Source organism: Peromyscus californicus, unplaced genomic scaffold (assembly GCF_007827085.1).
Source record: "Peromyscus californicus insignis strain IS unplaced genomic scaffold, ASM782708v3 Scaffold_12__1_contigs__length_115047231, whole genome shotgun sequence".
In the NCBI taxonomy this organism is placed as follows: Eukaryota; Metazoa; Chordata; class Mammalia; order Rodentia; family Cricetidae; genus Peromyscus; species Peromyscus californicus.
In genome coordinates this window covers 66,204,243-66,227,272 of record NW_026294413.1, presented here as the reverse complement: position 1 = coordinate 66,227,272, position 23,030 = coordinate 66,204,243, and the positions used below count along the sequence as shown (strand labels likewise).

Sequence of the window (23,030 nt, the reverse complement as noted above, 5' to 3'; positions counted from 1 at the left end):
ATATTAAAGAATACAGACAGTAAATAAGTTTTACTCTAATGACACATACTAGCACAATGAATACATTCTTACAAGACTTAAAACACCTATTTAAAACATTAAAATCGATTCATATCCAAGTCAAAAAATATTGCATAGTAAGATTTGTGATCCAACCTGAGTTAAACAAAACAAGCAATTCTTTGTTGTTGTTGTTGTTTTTCCAAGATAGGGTTTTTCTGAATAGCACTGGCTGTCCTGGAGCCAATCTGCCTCCTGAATGTAGGATTAAAGATGAGCACCACCACACCCAGCCTTGCAAGGAATTCTTAAAATACTTTTAAATAATAATCTGTATTTAAATATTCTTATAGAGCCAAACTTATTATTATTTTTGGAAAGAAATATTCTTTCACCATGCAAAGCTTAAAAAGTATCCCTGTGTCTCATATTTCAGCTTTTCCTACAATTCTGTAGGCTGAGGAAATGCAAGCCTGAGTGGGCAGGGGAAACAATGTCATCAGTGTGTGCCTTCTCAGCTATCATAATCACAGGGTGGGGAGATTCCTCAATCAATTATCCACAACAGAGTTCAAGTTATTACACACAGCTAGATGCACCAACACCGTCTCCTCGAGCAATTGCTGCTCTCTGCTCTCTCCTTTAAAGCGAGTTCAAGGAAAGGCGCAAAGCTACACAGAGAAACCCTGTCTCGAAAAACCAAAAAAAAAAAAAAAAAGGGGGGGGGGGACGACTCAGTCTCATTGAGTAAACGCTGACCTCAAACAGGCATTATTCTCTCAGAAGGAAGCCAGGTATGGTAGGTAGCACACATTTGTTATCCCAGCACTGGTAGGTACAGGTGGAGGCTGGAAACAGAATGAGACTCTTGCTACATATTCAGACCCTCTCAAAATTCATTCATTCGTTCCACCACAAAACAGACAGACAAACGGGGGGGGGGGGGGGGGGGGGGGGGGGGGGGCCGCGCAGGGGGAGGAAGTATCACAAAAACAAAAACACCTGCCTCCTTGATTTTGCCAAGGAGGAAACATACTAAATGAAGTTGAAAAAGTAACCAAAAATATCATCATTCCACATCATGTGGACTCCTTAGCTATTTATATGCTCAATTTTTCCAAATTTCCTTCAAAGATGATTTGTTTTTTATCTCAGGACAAAACGTATTGTTGAACTATGTACTACAATTTCCTGGTAGCTAGGAAAACAGAAGAAGACATAAATAAGAACCCTTATGGCAATCCTTTAATCACTCTGTCTTGGCTGGGTTTGTTCACGACCTTCAGCTATCAGCTGAATATTCCCCAGAATGTACAAGATGACTAAACATGAATTTTTAAGTGCCACTTAGGGAAATCTGTTTAGCAATCATGCAAGTCATATGAAAGGGCCAACTCCCAACCTTCCACCTCCCCAGGCACCCCTAATGTACCCTCCACAATTAATGGACAGCTTCAGCTTTTCTCTTCTTTCTGTCCTATAGAATTGGTAGCCAGTTGCCTTTAAAAATAATTATTAAATATAAACAGATAAACTGAGAGAATAAACATAAACAGACGTTTTCTTCAACCTATTAGGTATATCTTTGAGCACAGCATGTCTTCTCATGAGAAAAGCATAAGAAATATCCAACTTATATTCCTACTCTCCTACACCAAATTTTGACAGAAAGTCTCCTGCTCAAAATAAATTTCAAAGATAAAATTTTCAAACCAAAAATATTACATATCTTCTAGCCAGTCTGCTAAATATAAGAGCCCTCTTAAGAGAAGATGAAGGTCTTTGTGTCTAAAGAGATGATCAAAATGCTAAATCCTGACTCCATCTCATTCAAAAGAGAAAAATCAAGAGGAGAACACAATGAAGCCATGTTACATGAAACTACACTCCAGAGTCTGAGCCTGTGAAAGGGCTTTCACTAAAGCTGAGACACTTAATTCAATATGGACTTTCATGTTGAGAACAGAAATTACCATCCTGAGAAATGCAAATCCCACATATGATGTCTAAGAACTTCTACTCATCTAATATATAGCTTTCAATCATATAACCTCTCACTACATCCTAAAAGAACCTAATTATATAAACATAATCATTCCCAGATTCCTAATTCTTTGAGCACTTTGGAAGCTTTACAAACTGCCAAACAAAAAGTATTGCCAGAGCTTACATCTTAATGTAAACTCATGATTTAACATGAAATCCTAAGAGGTATTTACAAATAGTTTTTTCTCTCTTAAAATTGTTTCTAAAAGAATCTCCTTTTAATTTATAACAAGAAAAGCCAATTTCAACAATTAAAGTCACTACTTTGTAGAAATAAGTCCATTATTTCCAATGATTACTGTAGTTATTAGTCACAGTAACTGTTACAAAGCAACAGTGTTGTCAAGGGGTTTTAGTATGTATTTCCTAAAAATTGGAAAGCATCTGAAAATTTGTACTTGTCCCCAAAAAATCATTCGCATTACTACCAGTCTTAATTTGAATGTAAATTAGAGCTTACCAAAACACTTCTAAATAATACACATCACATAATTTCCAAATAAGTCCTAAATAAAAATATCAAAATAACATAGATAAAATTTAATTACATTTAATTACATCCAACCATGAAGTTATTTAGTAGTACTTGGTAGACTTGTTAAACAATGAGGTATTTATCATAATTTAACAAAAACATTTCATTCTAATTATCTCAAAATTATAATTTCCAAGACTAATTTAAATCCAAAAAATTTAGGTAATGTTTCCATACACACTGCCACTAATTTACATATAAAAATGTAATTTTAACAATAGCTCCTAGTACTTAATTAAAATAACTATCATGAGACAGTGTTCTAAAGGGAGCACAAATGTCCCATGACTTAGAACAGTCACTCACCACTTCTTCCAACGCAGCACTTCGCCCAAAAGAACAAGTGAGATGTGTGAGGCAGTTAACGAAGGAGGAGAAAAGTTCGCTGGGGATGGCAGTTAAAACATTCCGAGGGAACACAGTTATCAGATTGCTGATTATGCTGGAGATTCCCACAGCTTCAGAATCTTCTATTTCAATTCTACAAATCAAACCATGAGGATTATTAAGTAGTATAAGATAAGCTATATTTCCAAACACAAAAATATTATCACCATTCATTTTAAATTAGTCTTACAACTCTACTTCAAAACAGAACAGGAAAAGCCTTAGTTTCTTTTTCCCCTCCTATTAAATACCAGAGGAAAAGGGAAGGTTCCCTCTGCAGTTCAAAAGGACGAGCATACCTACCCATTGATAGTGTTCAGCAATCCCTCAATGAAGTGTGCTAGATAATCAACCTGGGATCCTTCATCGGGGAAGATGGGTCCATGCAGAGACGCTAACTGGGCAAGGCACTGCAGAGAATCCTGTGCCATATCTGAATCTTCTCGGATTTTTCGATGTACCTGTTAGAAAGAATTACTAATCCATAAAAACAAATTCTTCTTTTGTAGGGGTCACGTGCGAACCATGTCGAATGAGGTAAGAGAAAAATTCACTGTAGCTGGTCATTTCTAGAAAATTAACTCCTCAGTTAAACAAAACCTGAAAATCATCCTCCAGTTCAACTGACATTATAGGTCATGATTTTAAACATATCAATGAATTTTTACTTGAGGGCTACCTGCATTTTAAAAATTGAACTGTCTCCAGCATATTATGACAAGGAGAGAAAACAGATGCTAGCCAGTCAGACATACTGCTTCTGCTAAAAACAGCAACGACGACAGTCATCTGTATTATGCTAACTATGCCTCACCACAGCTTCTTGCTAAAGTTAGCAGACAAGTTCAACCTAGTATATAGATGCGGCTTTAGTGGAAGCAAACAGTTGCACACTTCAAAAACCAACAAATGTACCTATCACCCATCCTAGATATCACCTACTCACAGACATTGAACATATGCTTAAATTTTGAGATCGTGTGATCTTTTTGAATTTCACTTTATCTCACACCATTGTAATTAATACTAAATGTTAAAATAAAATTTGTATTTAATACATAAATCCATTTAAACATGCAACTAGATCTTACTTCAATGATGTAATATTGATACACACCTACTACAGTGTTTTAGCTAAAGAAAAGTTCTCCAAATATCGCTTAACTTCAGCATTACTAAATTTTCAGATATTAAAGATTTCATTTCTATGTTCTGACATTAAAACAGAACAGGAAATGCCAGGAAGGAATATGAAGTGCCTATTCATCTTCATGCACTGGCCATTTGCTATTTCCCACAGGCATCTAACTGAAGCACTGTAGCCCTCCTCTTTCTTTTTTGAACCATTGTTCTCTATTTGTTTCAGGTTATGTTGGCTTTGACTTTGTCAATCATTTATGAATTACTTGACACAGGATGTGTCTGTTTTTTAAATGCATTCACTGGTACAGTATGGGACACAGTGAACAGAGTAAATCCTTGTTAACTGGTTCCACTAACCTTAGCCTCTTGGCTTCTTAAAATCAAATAAAGAAATTTAAACCAGTATAACAGCTCTAAAAATTATGGTTAGATGACTTACTAATAGGCTTAAAATATGTCATACTCTGGTCTAGAACAAGGGTTGGCAAGCCATTGACCCATGAGCCAAAACTGGTTTCCTGCCTGTGTCTGAGTGGATGTAGAGGTTAGGACTTTTCTCGAGTTTACAGTTGAGGGGGAAAAAAAAAAAAAAACAAAAGAGGATTATACAAAAGTTCTTGATTTTAACAACTATCAGCAAAGTTTTACTGGAATATCAGTATTTTGCTTGATTGTTTATTTTTAATTTAGGGCTCCTCACTACAATGACAGAGTTGAATACAACCATATATATATATATAAATACAGAGCCTAAAATTCACTGTGGTCCTTGATAGCACATAGAGTTTGCCAATCCCTGGTCTGGAACAGAAACATTTTTCAACCTATATAAAAATGTAGTTTAAGGGGCTGGAGAGATGGCTCAGAGGTTGAGAGCACTGGCTGCTCTTCTAGGGGTCCTGAGTTCAATTCCTAGCAACCACATGGTGGCTCACAACCATCTATAATGGGATCTGATGCTCTCTTCTGGCATGCAAGCAAACATGAAAAGTACTCAAACCAAATGTAGTTTAAGCTTTACAAAGTACAACACACAAAATTGTATGCACATTTTGGTTGCATACTCTTGAATACATTCTTTTAAGCTCTTTATCTTAAAAACACAATTAAATCTGTGTTGTCATCCTTTGAAACTTAACCTAATCAAAAGTTCACTGAGATGCCTAGGGCTAGATTCTACCAAAACGTACAGTGCAGGCTGGGACAAGAGAAACTTGTCACATGATCTGCTCCACATAGAAGCCTCTGCTAGTCAATCCTGGACCAGAAATGAAAACACAAAAGAAAAAATGTGCTTAATGAGAGAGCTAGTGTTGATAATATAAAAACAAAACTAAATGAAAAGCTGTCCTGGGACCAAGGACTAATTTGTTTTCTGAAATAGGAGTCACATAAAACTCATATTAAACAAGTAATTCTTGCCATTTATAGATTCATGATCTGCCAATTTTAGCACTGAGAAAGCATTCCCTTCATAATTAAACACGGATTTCACTCTAAACAGTATCATACAATTAAAAAACAGATCAACCACCTCCATACAGAAAGGAAGCAAGGGGAGGAGAGACAGACAGACACACCCAGGGAGGCAAATGGAAAGGCTACCATCAAATAAGCACACAAGGCACAAGTTAGCAAGACAGACAGATTTCTACTGAAGTCTGTTCAAACATCAGATGCCAGTGTGCCATTCACACTGAAACGCCCAGTAACCATGCAGATTATGAGGCTGGGAGAGTGTGAAAAAGTCATAGGTGAGGTGGCGCCTGACGTGCTATGTGTGGAAGAGACAGCAGAGCAGAGAGCTAAGAATGGCAATATCTGGAGGGCAAAACACCAGAATCACAATCAGGAAAGTTTTGTCCAAAAGAGTAGGAAGAAAAGGAAAACTGACAACTTTGTGAACTTCTGAAGAACAGAATGCAACCAAAATCATTTACATTTCAAACAGTCAATAAATTTAAGTCTTTACTCTAGTATATTTATCTACAGAAATCTAGCATAATAATGAAATCTAATGGAAAAAAGATTAAATTTGGTAATTAATCCATATAAGTGAAGAGAAATTTAGCAAAACTCAAATAGAAAGATTAAGCTGTGGCTTTTGCTGCAAATTAAAATTGTTTATAAACTGCTAAAACAACCAAGCTGGAAAGGGTTAACTTTGGATTCACAGTTATTTGCATGCGATTAGTTCACAGCTGACAAGAGCAGCTGTCTGCCGTCTAGACAGCTGTTCAGACCAAGCAGAGTTGTTGGCAGCATTGCCAACAGTTTTTCACCTTTTCACAAGCGGCTGCAGTGGGACCTACTTTCTGTCGAGCAAATACAAAGAACTGAACTTGGACTCAGATCAAAACAATTCCTGCCAGATGAGGCAGCCCACAAAGTCCTAAAAATTTAATTGCAAGTACCATTTGATCTTGCTTATGTTTTCAGATTTTTTTCCCTCTGGTTTTAAAAAGGAAAATATAAGGTGATTAATGCTCAGATTGAACATTTATTTCCATAGAAAACATCTTTTATGAAGGGCAGAGATGAGCCTTAGTGGCACAGTGCTTGTCAGGCATGCACAAGACCCCAGCACAATCTCCAGAACTCCTAAACAAGCCACTACGGCAGAAAACGACTGTTTCTGTATGACTAAGGATGGACAAATGTGCTTTCAACATTTTAAAATATATACCACAGTACTGACACATTTTAAATAGTTCATTCACAAAAGGCTTGTTCATACTTCAAAACACATAAGGTAAGGAACTATAACGATTCAGATTGAACAAAATTGTCTTATTCTTTTCTTTTTAAGTGGTATTTAACTAGATTTTAGTGGTTTTTATTTTGTGTAAGTCACTGATTTAACTACACACTTACTCTGTAATTGCAAATTAGCATCCAATACACACATACATGTACTTTTTAATTCTAAAACTCAATGGCACATTGGGAATATACTGCTTGCTTCTTGTAGGTACTAAGAGGCCTGTTTAAAGTTATAATTGAAATATTTAAGATAAATTGCTCTTAAATATTAACTCAGCTCAGGTCTTACAAATTATGAGTATAGCCCACTAGGGGAGCAGTTTTCAAAGTGTAGTCCAGGGAACTCTCCACTTCCTAAGCTGCCGCAGTGTCCATAAGAACACTAATGCATTTCTGCTCTTCCTTATGTAGACATACACACAGACAGCTTTTCCTGGGGTCACATGATTTAAAATTCCAACTGAATGAAATATAAAACAGGAAAATCTTGTTGTCTTTTATTAAAAGAGATTTGCAAAAATGTAAAGCAAACAAAACCAAAACCCAGTCATTTTTACTATACTCGTTTTTAACGTATTTATTCACTAAAGTTATTTATATTACAATGTAACAGTTTGTCGGTATTTTTAGCGAAATAAAGTATTTTTTAAAGTTTTCAGTCTGAAATTTTCTGTTTATTTTTTAGTCAAAAAGACCAAACTCATGCCATTATCTTCTTTTGCTTCTATCTGTTTGAATTTGTAATGGGATAATAGCTATATTATACAACAACAGCTATATAACCCACATAAACAAAAGCTAGTAGGAAATTCTGAATTTTAAGAGTGTAAAGGAGTCCTGCGATTACCAAGTCTAGGAAGTTCTGCTGTGGGACCTAAGTCCTTCATAATGGGATAGTATTTGTACATTAGCAAGATTTGTCATAGAATTCTCCTTCAGCAGGTCAGCTAATGAGAAGGAAAACCAACAGGAACCAAAGAAATCTGTCCTGTTTCACTTAAGAAAACAAAGGCATTTCCTCTTATCCTGTCCCCTGCTGCCAGAGACAAAGCCTAGGACTTACTGTGAAGAAAAGTTCCATAACTCTGCTGTCCAGAAGAGTCTCCCGCCAGGACTCTGTTGGCTTCAACAGCACATTTTGTGAGGATTCGAACATAGCTATATAATGTCTGCCCAGTTATCTAGTGTCAAGGTCAACAACAATAACATTCTTACTTTGTCTAAACTATAAGTATACCCTAAATATAACAGCAGCTAGCCAGAAAGAATGCAATGGAAACTGTTTAAGCCTCTTCACATATGCTACATAATTCATGCATGAAGCTAAGGAATAAAAGGCATTAAGTGCTGAAAAAAAGAATGCTATAGGAATGTAAGATAACTGTTTTAGTCATTATGTGTACCACGCCGTGGGGATAGAGAAACTTTGACAATCAGAGATCTTAATAGAGGCAACAGAAAATAAAACACAACTTAAAAACAGACACCAGAAGCTAAACATAAAGAATCAATGTCTGCAAATTTGTTCCATCACTTCCCCCAATATCTTAAACAGCAAAATGTGTCTCACACAGATTATAGGGAAAAACAGCAGTTTTCCCAAGAGACATTTGTTCACAGTAAAAGAACATGAAAGAGTAACTACGCCTCACGCTGAAAAACTGAGATCACAGTAGCCCAACATCAAGTCAAAACAAAGAATTAAGCAGTTGACAGAAAACAGATGTTTATTTAAAATCCTCATAGGCTTGAGGGAGGCAAAAAGGCCTGGATCCCCGGGACTCATTAGTCAGCCAGCTAGCCTACTTGGTAAGCTCCAGGCCAGTGAGAGACCCTGTCTCAAACAATATGGACAGCTCCCAAGGAATGACTTCTGAAGTTGTTCTCTGTCCTCTACACAAACATACACATATACACATGTACACCAATATACATGAGCATATATATATACACACACAAAGTGAATAAACAAAATTTCCCATAGACTCAAACAGTATATAAGATGTTGAGGTATTCAACATCAAATATGTTTCAAATAGAATAAATTTTCTGTAAATAAATTAACCATCATAAATATACATTTGTAGATGATGATGAATGTAATTTACTCAATGGCATGGCCATAGTAACTGAGGCTTTAAGAAATGAGCCGGGCGGTGGTGGCGCACGCCTTTAATCCCAGCACTCGGGAGGCAGAGCCAGGCGGATCTTTGTGAGTTCGAGGCCAGCCTGGTCTCCAAAGCGAGTTCCAGGAAAGGCGCAAAGCTACACAGAGAAACCCTGTCTCGAAAAACCAAAAAAAAAAAAAAAAAAAAAAGAAATGAGAGCCTCCCTTCAACGGAGACAGTAAGTTCTGCCCCTTCCATTGGGAAACAAAGTCTGAACTAGGCAAAATTCTCATTCAGTGAGAAATCTTGATATACGTGTCTAAGATGACACTCTGCAAAAAAAAATCAGGCATATATTCAAATGCTATCATTTCTTTAAACCCAACTCAGTATTTTTAGAGAGAAATTATTTGCAGAGAAAATTGAAGGCTGTAACACTGTAACAAGGTTTTGGTAACTTTTTTTTTCAGACAGGGTTTCTCTGTGTAGTCTGGTGCCTGTCCTGGATCTCGCTCTATAGACTAGGCTGGCCTCGAACTCACAGAGATCCTCTCTGCCTCCTAAGTGCTGGAATTAAAGGCGTGTGCCACCACTGCCTGGAGGTAACCATTTTTTAAAAGATGGTTGCTTGTGAGAATGTTTTTTTGTCAGCCAGGCAGTGGTGGTGTACATCTTTAATCCCAGCAGAGGGCAATGGATCTGAGTTCAAAGTCAGCCTGGTCTACACAGAGAAACCCTTTACGTGGGTGGAGAGGGCATTGAGTTGTCTTAAGAAAGGAACTCACTGCTTCTGAAGTCATTCCCAAACTGCAATTTTGACTAGCAAAAGTGAAACCCTGAACAGGCTCATTTAGCATGTCCCTCTTCCTTTACCTGCCCCCTTGTGGAGAGAAAGAATGAAACCCCAAGGAAGGTAGCCTGAACAGTGCAAAGAAAAAGCAGCAGACAACCAAGAGTCATCAATGTGAGTGAACTCATCTCCTCACAGGCACCAGCTACAGTCAACACAGCACCTGTCTGAAAGGCTGATTACCTTCTCAGAAAACAAATGGAAAGATTGACTGATGACATTATCATTTACTTCAAAAATAGCCTACTGGCTATTCTCTTTTATGTGACTTTGAAAGTCATAATAAAGCAGGTAGGAGAGCTTTCAGTGTTCAGAACAGATCATCTGAGGAAAAGAAATAAAGGCTCTATACCTCATGAAACAGAAAAGCAACTCATTTATCTTTTTCTAGCTTTAGTGCCATTTTATTAAAGGTAATTTTTTTTATTATGTGAAAGGTCAGTAATGAAACATAATTATTAACTACTGCATGATGCAATATGGTGTGATGAGTATAGCACAGAGATGACATGACACCGTGAGGGGAACATGTACATGAAGGTATAGACCATATCAAAATAATGTAAAGAACTAAGGTAATTCAATTTTTTATTTGTAATTCTCAAATATTTTTGTAATCAAAGATATTTCAAATACTATTTATACCTCCAAGTAATTCTTAATGTAGAATATGTTTTTAAAAAAGAAAAACAGATAAAATTACTATGGCCAGAACTTAGGAATCTAACTTTTCTACTCTTAAAACAATGTTTTAAAAAATAATGAGTCAGATGCAGTGGCACATGCTTTTAATTCCAGCACTTGGGAGGCAGAAGCAAGGGGATCTCTGAGTTTGAGGCCAGCCTGGTCTACAGAGTGAGTTCCATGACAGCTAGGACTATATATAGAGATACCCTATCTCAAAAACAAAAACAAAAACAAAAACAATTCGTGCTGGCAAGATCATTCAGCAAGTAAAAGCACTTGCAAGTCTGACGCCCTGCCTAAGCTCAATCTCTGGAATCCACTTAAAGGCAGAAGGGGACCGTTCTGCAACTTTGTCCTCTGACCTCCACGTGTACCAAGGCACTTGAGCTCTGTGCCAAGACAGCAGATGCTCATGCTTGCTTTCTCTTATATAACAATAAAGTTCTTTTAAGCAAAAAACTATTTGAATGTTAAATAAAGCAAATTTCACTAAAAGATACCTTCAATAAACAATAGTTGCTCTTTTACAGGATTGAAAAGCTTTGGTTCTCACTGACTACTTTAAAGAAACATGTCATCAATAAGAGTGGTCTGCTAATGACTGATCAGCTACTAAGCAATCTTTCATTATATGTAGCACACAGAGACAGACTTTATGGAGCACAAGAATCATGATAGTAGTAACAAACAACAAAAAAATCTGTAAATCCCAAATTTTCTTGAGCCATAATTAAAAACATCTACATGATTTACCTTTTATATAATAATTCATTTGTAATTAACAAAATATAACCTTACAACTAAGATATTATTATAGAGCTGCATTCTATTTTTAATAATCCTGTGTCTCTTAAAATTGTGTCAACCCCATCTAACCTTCCTTTTCTCATGTTTGACCACATTAAGACGCAACAGCGACCCAGCGTGTGGGCTCTGTCATTGTACTAAGCACAGGTCTGCTAATTCTCAGCCAGGTTTCAAGCAAAGGATCAAGGTGAGGTGCTAAACTCAGTCTTCTAAGCTCAGCCATCTTAGTCCCTTGGAAAACCAGCCAGAGCTACATGTAAATTCTACTGTAGCTTGGAGCAGAAACTAATTCAACATTCCCTGTTCCTCTCCACAAGCAGCCTCTCAAATTTTCAACAGGAAAGCTCACAAAGTTCTGAGAAATCAAAAGCACATCCACACCACCTTCTGTAACTACAGGAGCAAGACAAACACACACTAAGCCAAGAGCCAGAGGACAAGTTTAATCACTCTCTACTAGTGACTCTCACTGGCTAATCCTATTAAGTCTTCTGTGTCAAGTTCTTCAACAACAGACTGCTCTCAGCAAGAACATCCATCTCAACTACAGGGCAGGGCTGTAGTTTGGAAATACTCTGAAAATACATGGGTACTTACATGTGCAAAGAAGTTCTTATTCATTTACTAACACCTTCAATAACTGTATCATATTGTGATAATGAAAGAAAGAAAAAATGTGGGGATGTGGTTCAGTTGGTGAAGTGATTATTCTGCATGCATGCAGACCTAGGTTCAACCTCCAACACTCCATAAACTGGGTGCACAAGCCTATAATCCAAGCACTAGGCAGACACAGGCAGAAGGATGGCCACAGACACAGTGCTGATGAGGATACAAGACATGGAAGAGCCAGTATAGTCTTGTACATTGCAAAGATAATACAAAATAGTACAGCTGCTATAGGAAACAATGCAGATGATCAAAATGATCCTATAGAACCTGGATCAAAACTGATACCAAACCAGGAGGGGCACACACCTGTAATTTCAGCACTTAGGAGGTAGGTAGAGAAGGATTAGGAGTTCAAGGCCATCCTTGGCTACATAAGACCCTGTCTTCAAAAAGAAACCAAAACAACAAAAACATCAGAATAGCCATGTCAAGGACCCTAATGCCTTAGACCCACAGGAAATTGCAAAGCTTTCCCTCCTGATTCAAGTGTATTGATAGTGTTGATAATGTGCATAAAATATCCAAGCTAGTTTCCCCCACACCTCCATGTTCATGAACTGAAGACTGTCCTCTATGAGACTGCTCTTATAAGATTAGCTAACCCTATTTCCTCAATTCAGCTGTATACCATAAATCCTGTCTCCTTGTTTAGCTGTATGCAGTATCCCTGCCTCCCTGTTAACTGTATGTAGTAACTGCTGAGCTTCCCAAGTGCTGCAGTTTCTCCATTAGAAAGCCCAGTCTACCCGTCTACAGCTTGTCTGTGTCTTTTCTTCATTCCTTCACTGGCCCAGCCAGGCAAACTCCTGAAACCATGCAAAAACACAGCAACCCTAAGTGAATTTTAAAAATAAGAGTGTAAGAGCAAATGTTCAAATAGCTTCAACAACATTCACCCAATTGAATGACGTTTCCATTACTTTTATTCAGTCAAGTCCTGTACATTTGGGTACTGATGACAAGGATGCTGCTTTGGAGGTTGGCTCAGAGATTTCTATGCCATTAAACTCTTTCTTCTACATTTCATTCTGATACACTGACTACCTTTCATGAATTGGACTAGCAGGGCTAGTCATCAAAGCTGGATGGAAATGAAAAAGCATAGTTCACTGTCTTAGTTACTCTCCTATTGAAGTGAAGAAACTGTTGTTGGTTATTTTTTAACTCTAGCTCTTAGCTCTTTTACTCTTTGGGGAGCCCACCACCCAGCTCCCGAATAAATCACACAGGGAGGCTTATTCTTAATTATAAATGCCCGGCCTTAGCTTGGCTAGTTTCTTGTCAGCTTTACTTAACTTTAAATTATCTCATCTACTTTTTGCCTCTGAGCTTTTATCATTCTCTATTCTTGTATACCTTTCTTTCTTCTCTTGCTCCTTCCTTCTTTTCCAGATTTCTACTCTTGTTTATTCTCTCTGCCTGCCGCTATCCTTTCTGCTGCCTCACTACTGGCTGTCAAACTCTTTATTATACCACCAGGTGTTTTAGACAGGCGAAGTAACATAGCTTCACAGAGTTAAATGCAACATATCTTTGCATCATTAAAGCAAGTTCCACAGTGTAAACAAAAGTAACACATCTTAAAATATATTCTACAACAAGAAATATCATGACCAAGGCAACTTATCAAAAAAAGCATTTAATTGGGAGCTTGCTCACACTTTCAGAGGGTTAGTTCATTATCATCAAGGTAGGGAACATGGCAGCAGGCAAGCAGTCATAGAGCTAGGGCAGTGGCTGAGAGTCTATATCTTATTCACAAGTATGAAGCAGAAAGAGAGATAACCAGGAATAGTATGGGCTTTTGAAACTTCAAAGCCCACTGCTCAGTGACACCTCCTCTATCAAGGCCACATCTCTTAAACCTTACCAAAATTTTGTCAATTAGGGACCAAGCATTTAAGTATATGAGCCTATGGGGTGTGGGGCAATCTCATCCAAATCACCAAGTTCACTCTTTCAAGGAATTAAAAACAAACAAATAAACAGCTCAGGTTGAGATGTAGGACCACACTGTTAACCCTTATCACAGGGTTAACCCAAATCACTGAAGCTCTCTCTGTGGTTGTATATTATCTAAAATATACAACACGATCAAAAGCACTGTCAGAAGAACATTTAAAACTACCTTTGTATGTTCAACTGAGTGGACCAGTAATTTTTCCATTAGTGGCAATCAATTTGTACAGACAATTTTACTAATGCAATTAAGAACCCAAATCTAGCCTGGCAGTGGTGGTGCACGCCTTTAGTCCCAGCACAGGCAGGTGGATCTCTGTGAGTTCGAGGCCAGCCTGGTCTACAGAACGAGTTCCAGGACAGCCAGGACTACACAGAGATACTGTTTGCAAAAAACAAAACCAAACAAACAAACAAACAAAAAACACCAAACAAACCAACAACAACAGAACTCAAAGGGTTAAACTCCCATGGTTATGATGTGCTTTCTATATACCAGCTTTCTAAAAACAAAGACTCTGCTGCCTAAGTTAAAATGCACAGAAAGACCTTCAAGGGTCCACTTTAGGAATCATAAAGCAAAGCTCTGCACACACACAGTCCTGATTTCTTCATGACTCACTTGTCACTTAAAGCAGGGAAGACCTCTATAACTCAGAGGGCAGCTCTATTCCCACCACCATCACTTCCCAAATGAAGCAACACTACACTCTAAGCTGCAGAGCACACTCCGTGACTGCCTTGCTGTGGCATTCATAGAGAATGACGACACCGAAATAACCTAGGCTGGCTCATGGAATTAAGAACTCAGCAGACAGAATTCCTTACAAGGGCTAAATAATTTTACATAAATCATTTTCCAGTGAGAAGTATTATAGCAGATAAATCAGACTTGCCCAAACTGACATCTGAATAAATGAATTAAAAGGTAAGGGGTACCAAACAATGCTGTCACCGACACACAAACGCAAGCTTCAGTTTCTAAGACTCCTTCAGCCTAAGTTTTTTTTTTTCTTTTTCTTTTTTTTTTTTAAGGTTTGTTTTATTTTAATGACTGATCCACCTGAGGCCAAAGGCAGCCCACTATAAACAGACATGAGGAAAGATCTATTTTTTTGGTCTCTTCCTCCTTGGACAGTCTTGATGAGCTCTTGCCGGCGCTCTTGTGTTTCCTTAGTCTTAGACCTATGAGCCTCAGCCTGGAGCTTCTTGTAGGCCTTGTTTGCCTTCAGCCTGTGGATGTGCTCCATGAGAATCCACTCCTTTGTGAAGACATTCCCTTTGACCTTCAGGTACAGGATATGATAAAAATGGCGGTCAATTTTCTTGGATTCAAGGTATCTGAGAAGTCAGCACAGGATTTGCATCCTTCTCATCTAGGTCACCTTCTAAGGCATTCAAGCATTAGCAGTACCCTTCCTCTTCCCTATGCCCATATGCCTGCCCTTTTGTCGAGCCAAGGTGTTTTTCTGGCATCAAGCCCAGAAACGGACAGTCACAGGCTTCTGGATGATCAACCCATCTTTGATCAGCTTCCGGATCTGCTGACGGGGGTTGGCATTGATGATTTCATTGGTCTCATTGGAGTCCAACCAGACCTTTTCACCACAGCTGAAGATGCTAGAGGCAAGCCTCTTCTGTAGCCTGAGCATACTCATGGCAATGAATGACATAGAAGCACTGTGTGGTACAGCACAATATAGAACCCAGGGGAGAACAGGACACAGCACGGACAGGGGGGAAAGGCAGGCAGGAACAACATGTCCAAGAGCTATAAAACTACACAGAATCTTCTCAACAATCAGACAGGTTACAGTCAGCAAAATTAACTATGCTCAAAGACTAAAGAGTTTGCTCTTCAATGGCTCTTTCCTCCCAATGACACAAGGTCAGAAATTCTGCTGTTTCTTTTTGGATACCTTTTTTTAATAATGTGGAAATACCCCTGAAATGGATAATGCACACGTAATTCCAAATATTGATTACTCATTTTACCTATTTTCTTTCCAACGCATCGTACCAGATAGCCAAAGAAACATTAGTTGGTGTGAAACTAAGTACTCTGAGAGGACAGGAGAAAACACTTCACAACCCTACTTTATATCTGTATTTAAATATTCTATCAGAATTTCTACACTGTTTTCCTCCACTTTCAAACAAACTTGGAGCTGATCCAAGCAGAACTTAGTGAGACCCTGTATCATGAAGGCATGCACCCCACAAATGGCTTCCTATCTTCCTCACTACCTCAGCTGAGCCCAGGCTATCCTAACATCTCTACCACTGGCCTACCACCACAACATCACACCTTTCCTAAATCCTTACTTCTCCTCTCCCCACGGACAATAAATATTCTCCTCTGCAATACTTCAAGTACAAGTGCACCAGCCCTGACTCAAACTTCTGGTCTGGAGGCAGCACAGCTGACCTAATCTGTGGTATCTACCCTCACTAGGCATGACTCAGCATCTAAGGGTTTGCCCTTCTCCCTCAAACAGGTTTCCACAGGTTCAGTGAAGTCTAAAGACAGGAGATGCAACTGAAAACCACCTCCCAGGTACCCCGACACAGGCGCTGACTGTCTACTTGAAACTTGCAGCTTTGCTGCTCCATGTACTCAGCTGGTCTTCTCAGTCTCCTTGGCTTCTTTCTGGTTTGAAGACCATGGCTTTCTATCACTCTTTGCAGGACTGATACCACTACCTTAATTTCAATGTCCCACATTACAGTAATGACTCCCCAATTCTATCTTCACTCCAAATCATTTCCCACAATACAGCTCTACCAACAGGGAGCGTGGAGGGATGTACCTAATCAGTAAAGCAGCATAATAAACCTTGGCATGCCAGATATTTTTAAAGGCTTCACAGAGACATAATTCACATACTATACAATTTGTTCAGTGACTCAATAGTTTTACTATACTCACAGTTATGTACCATGAACACATCTAATTTTAGAACAGACTCATCAGTCCAGAAAGAAGTTTGGTATGCTTTGCAGTCATCTCTTATGTTCCCAAACACGCCACTGCTCTAGGTAACCACTGTGTGTTCTGTCTCTAATTCGCTCATTTTGAACACTGCATATAAATGCAAGCATGTATTCAAGTACTCTCTAAATGGCTTCTTTCAAAATACTCTTTCTTAGTACAATGTTTTCAAAGTTTACCTGTGCTAGCACATCTAAGCACTTCACTTCTTTTAACTAACAAATAATATTCCATTATATATATATATATGTGTGTGTGTGTGTGTGTGTGTGTGTGTGTGTGTGTGTGTGTGTGTATATATAGCTACACACACACACACACACACACACACACACACACACACACACACATATATATATATCCCATATTTCATTTATTCACTCATCAGCTGATGGACCTTTGGTTTGATTCCACTTTGTGGAGAATACTGCTGGGAACACTCATGTGCACATTTCTGTTTAGAGGACTGCTGATGCTTGGGGCCTGATAACTGTTTGCTGTAGGGCTTCCTGTGTACTCTTCAGAGTTTACCAGTATCCTTGGCCTCTTCCCATGAACTGCCAATAGAACTACAATTGTGGCTTGCTCACCCTATCACACATGTAGGGTGAACAAGCATATTTATTTTTATAAACCAGTGGTTTCAGGAAATAGTTTCTCCCACACTGATCCATCAGTACTCCAAACTGAAGAGTAGGTAGAGTTGGTTTCATAGTTACAGAGACGCCAACCATTCACTGACCAATAAGGCAATGCCCCAGCCTCTTCTATCTTTGTAGTCAATAATCACCTGCTGGACACCTGAATATCCATCCACATGTAAATGAATACAAGTGACTCATCACCTCGTACTATACATATAAAGCTACTCAAGGTGGATCAAAAAATACAGAATCACAGAATATAAACCTTTGTCACCATGGATCAGACTGTTTCTGACATACAATAACACATTTTTAAAAGTTAGGCAAGTGGGACATCATCAAAACTATAAATTTCTGTTTGAAGGATACTACAAAAAGTAAAGACCTCTATAACCAACCACATGTGCTGGCTTACCGGTTTGTTTCTCATGGCTTACTCAGCTTGCTTTCTTCAACAATCCAAGACCTACTACCTAAGGCGGCACTGCCCGTAGGCCAGTCTAATGGGGGCATTTTCTCAATTGAGGTTCCCTCTTCTCAAATGACCCTTGCTTGTGTCAAGCTGACAAAAAACTAAGCAGCTCAGCAACTAGATAAAGCAGAAGGGCTGTTGGCTTTCTGTGTAGCTCATGTCAAAAACGTAACACAAAAGAATCCCATGAGCAAGCACGATATAGTGGTACACACTTGTAATCCCAGCACGTGGGAGACAGAAGCTGTGAGTCACAGGCCAGCCTAACCTAGGTAGTGAGTTCCAGGTCAGCCAAGGCTACATAGTGATAGCCTATCTCAAAAAGCCTCCAAACAAAACAAAGAGCCATCACAAAAAACACTTCACATCTTAGGTTATGGAGAAACTAGTCCCTCAGACAATGCTGATTTAGAAAAATAATTTGGCTATTCCTTACAAGGTTAAATACAGAACTGCTTATGATCCAACAGTCTAGCTCCTCAGTATACTTAAGAGAAATGAAAATAATCCTATCCAAAAATTATACATAAGCATTCATGGAAACATGATTTTTTTTCTTGTGTAAGAAACTAGGTCTTTGTATATGGCGCAGATGGCTTCAAACCCTGAGCTCAAGCCATCTTCCTGTCAAAGCCTCCTGCACAACTGAGACCACGTGCATAAAGAGTGCCTATGGGTCTTAGGACCTTTCCCTGACAAAACCATTTGAAGGGAGAAAGGGTTTATTTTAGCTCACAGCTCAAGAAACAGTCCCTCATGGCAGGGAAATAAAGGCAGCGGGAGCTTGAAGGAGCAAGGCATGAATGCCTCCAAGCAAAGGCTCACCTTGCTTTCTCCATTTATATAGCCCAGTACATGCCTTTAATTTGAGTACTGGGCAAAAGGATCTCTGTGGATTTGAAGCCATCACGGTCTATATATGGAGTTCTGGGCCAATGAGGGCTACATAGTAAGATCTTGTTTCAAAAAAGGAGGAGGAAGAAGAAAAAAAGAAGGAGTTTGCCCACATCAATTAATGTAATCAAGATAATCATCCCCCCCAAGGCATGCCCAGGGCCATCTCCTAGGTGATCCTAGAGTCTGTCAAGCTCACAATTTACATTAACCATCACAACAAGGTAGCAACATGTTTTTCCTTTTGCTAAGGATTTAACCCTCACATTCCAAGCAAGCTCTCTATCACTAAGCTACAATCCTAGACCCATCAACATTGTTCTTAGGGGCCAAAAATTGAAACAACTACTCACCAATTGAGGAATGATAAATAAAAATTGGTATGCCACACAACAAAATATTGTAAGAAAATTTAAAAACAATGAAGTGCTGACTAAAGATGTACATTCTGCATAGGAGTTGACTATGCACTCTAATTAGAACACATAACACAAAGTTTTGAGCACACTACACTAAGTGAAAGAAGTCAATCACAGAAGACCATGTATCATGTGAGGTCATTTACAGAAATTGCATATTGAGGTAGCTGACAAAATGTAAACACACAATGCAGATCAGATAATATTGTATCAATGTTAAATTTTTCTTGTTTTTCTGTGTTTTGAAGCAAGGTCTCACTATATACAGATTGTGTAATCCTTATGATTGTACCTCAAGCACTAAGATTAAAGGCATGTTCCTTGTACTGACAATGGTATCACAGTTTTCTCTATATGACTCCTAGTACAATTAAAACATTTTTTATCACGCTGGAGATTAAACCCAGGGCCTTGCACATGTTAGGCAAGAACTCTACCACTGGGCTAAGTCCCTAGTACCTTCACAATAAGAAAATACACAATAATATTCAGAGGTAAGTGATGATTTTTTTTTTTTAACTGTGTGTTTAAACATTACTTACCCCTATATGTGAAGGGAGGACAGGGGAGAGAGAATGGGATAAAATGTTAAGAGGAGGTACAATCTTTTTTGTGAAATTTATTTTTATATTCACATTATATATATATTGGTGTTTTGCCTGCAGGTAGGTCTATATGAGGGTATTGGATCCCCTGGAGCAGGAGTTACAGACAGTTATGAGCTGCCATGTGGGTCTGAATCAGTGCAATCTTAGTGAAGAGCACAGGGGAGCTGTCTGAGCTCTTCATTTCCCGAATTCTGGCAGTTAGACAAAAGCCAGCAGTCCTCGGGAATTTGTGAAGTCTGTTCCCCTCTACCAAAGGAGTCCCTTCCCTTACTGCTAGCAGAAAGAAAAAGTGGCTATCTGTGGTATCTATTAGCACACCAATGAGCATGCTTGCTGCCAGTGTCCTCAGTATCACACAAGGACCTGTTCCTTCTCAGAGCTGCACTGGCATCCTCTCTTTTGCCCACTCTCTTTGTCTTCATCCCCCCAACTGCCACCAGATACTCACTCCTCTCTCTCTCTCTCTCTCTCTCCCTCCCTCCCTCTCCCTCTCTCCTCTCTCTCTCTTCCCTCCTGCTCTCCTGGGCAGGTCCAGTCTGCTGGCCATGTTCAGTCTAGTGCTATCTGTCTCTGCTCCAAACTCTTCCAGATGCCTCTGGTTCTTTTCTCCCTCATATTTACAATAAAAACCTTCCCTTTAATCACACCATGGAGTGATTATGTCAGTTTATACAGATAATACATCAAATAAAAAGATTAAAAACTAAAATATACTATAAAACTACACATCAAGATTTATATAGGTGAAATAACAAAAACAATAACAAAAAGATTTACATAGGTTAATGAACACAACCTTATTTAGCATGGTATCATTCTAAATGATCAAATGCATTTGACACAAGATAAAGACATTTTATAAGGCCTGTTTACTACCATTTGTTTTCCCTAAAAGATAATCATTTTTTAAAAGTGATCAATATGCATTTTAATTAAGCTTCACTATTTGATCCTCTCTATGGTACAAATCTAAATAATTTTTCAGTTTTTCCCCTACCAACTGAATATGATGAATGGATAGATGGATCTCCAAGTAATTGTCAAAATTATAACTTAGCCAGAATTGGGTTCTTTAAGAAAGATTTCCATTAATTAATGTCCAAATTGTATCTTAGTTTAATTCCATTGCCAAGTTTTCTTAAACTGAAACTTATCTATTCAAAGGAGTATTCAGTTATAGTCCCACCCACCAATATATGGAACTATACTAATCACTGGTCACATAAATACTCACTCATTAGCATGAAGTAAAAAACATTCAAGAGCTAGCCATGGTGAGACATACAAGAACTTTCGAAGCTGAGGCAGAACTGAGAGTTCAATGCCAGTGTCTCCAGCCCCCCCCCCTTAAGTATCATTTATGTATATGTGTGTCTGTGCATGTGTGTATGGGTGTCATGGAGGCCAAAGGAGGATAACAGATCCCCTGGAGTCAGACAGGCACTTATAAGTTGTCCAACATCAGTGCTGGGAACCAAACTTGAATCTCTGGAAGAGCAGCAGTTTTACCAGATTAGCCATCTTTTCTGATCCAGTCCCTTTCCTTTGGATCTCGTGTATTGCAGGCTGGCCTCAAACTCACTATGTACCGAGGATAACCTTGAACTAACGACTCTCCTGACTCTACCTCCTGAAGGCTGAGATTACAGTATTCACACCTCACCCAGCAACCCTCCAGACCTTTAGAGGAATTATTTCCTTTGGTAACACTGCAGTAGTTATTTTCTAATGCTTTATCTAAGGACTTCATAAAATATTTTATGAGTGTGTATCTTTCAGACAAACTTTGTTTCCAAACTCTTAAGGAACTGTTCATTTCAAAACAGTAACTCTCTGCCAACTGTATTTTCCCCTAAAACAGACACTTTAGAATTGGCTATGATATATGCAGTGTAATTTTTGTTGATTTCACTACATACATAATTAATGTTTTGATAGCTCCATATGGACTGGTACTTTTAAAATCTGTTCCAAGTTTTTTCAATGTATTCCTGTTTTGTTGGTTTTCTTGAAACTCAGTCTTGCTATGTAACTCTAGTTGGCTTTGAACTCACAGTAATCCTTCCTCAGTCTCCCAAGTGAATACTGTGATTACAGGCACGTGCTACCATACATGACCAAGTCTTCTTCTCCAACTCCCAAAAGACAGGGTTTCTCTGTGTAGTCCTAGCTGTGCTGAAACTCGCTCTGTAGACCAGGCTGGCTTCGAACTCAGAGATCTGTCTGCCCCTGCCTCCTGAGTACTGGGATTAAAGGCATGCACCACCACTGCCCGGCTCCATACGTATTATTTTATGCATATTGGAGTTTTGCCTTCATGTATGTCTGTGCACCACTTGAGTGCCTAGAGTCCAAGGAGGCCAGAAGAGGGCATCAGATCTCCTGAAATGAGTTAGATGGTTGTGTGCTGGGAACTGGGCCCTGGTCCTCTAGAAGATGCTAAGCCATCTTTCCACCCCTGTTTTTGATTTTATTTATTTATTTTTTATTCCTCTTTCATACAATACACCCCAACTGCAGTTACTTCTTCCTCCCACACCTCCCATATCCCCTAGATCCACTCCTCCTATTTCCCTTCAGAACAGAGCAGGCCTCCCACGGGTATAAATTGACCGTGGCATAACAAGTTACAATAAGACTGCCAGGCAGTGGTGGTACATGCCTTTAATCCCAGCACTTGGGAGGCAGTCAGGCAGGTGGATCTCTGCGAGTTCGAGGACAGCCAGGTCTACAGAGCTAGTTCTAGGACAGTCAGGACCACATAGAGAAACCCTGTCTCGAAAAACCAAAACAACCACAACCACAACAACAAAACCAAATTACAATAAGAGGCTAAACAAACCCTTATATCAGGGCTGGATGAGGTAACCTAGTAGGAGGAAAAGGATCCCAAGGGCAGGCAAAAGAGTCAGAGACACCTCTACTCCTACTGTTAGGAGTTCAACAAAAACAGCAAGCTAACAACCAGAATATCTGCAGAGGACCTAACAGGCCTAAGCATGCTTAGTGATTGCCACTTCAATTGTTGATGTTGTTTTGTTTGT

At 38.9% G+C, this 23,030-nt stretch overlaps 1 protein-coding gene and 1 pseudogene across 2 annotated transcripts in view; both read right to left on the bottom strand.

Annotated features, from left to right (window-relative positions):
* Xpo4 (exportin 4) overlaps positions 1–23,030 on the bottom strand; it is a 97,557-nt gene that overhangs the window by 32,338 nt on the left and 42,189 nt on the right. For both annotated transcript variants that reach the window (XM_052733101.1, XM_052733102.1), the window contains exons 7-9: positions 7,938–8,050; positions 3,272–3,429; positions 2,888–3,062 (exon numbers count right to left, since the gene is read on the bottom strand). In XM_052733101.1, the coding sequence (XP_052589061.1) occupies positions 2,888–3,062; positions 3,272–3,429; positions 7,938–8,050 (446 nt within the window). The remainder of the gene's footprint in view (positions 1–2,887; positions 3,063–3,271; positions 3,430–7,937; positions 8,051–23,030) is intronic.
* On the bottom strand, positions 9,169–17,156 carry LOC128107335 (60S ribosomal protein L19-like; annotated as a pseudogene).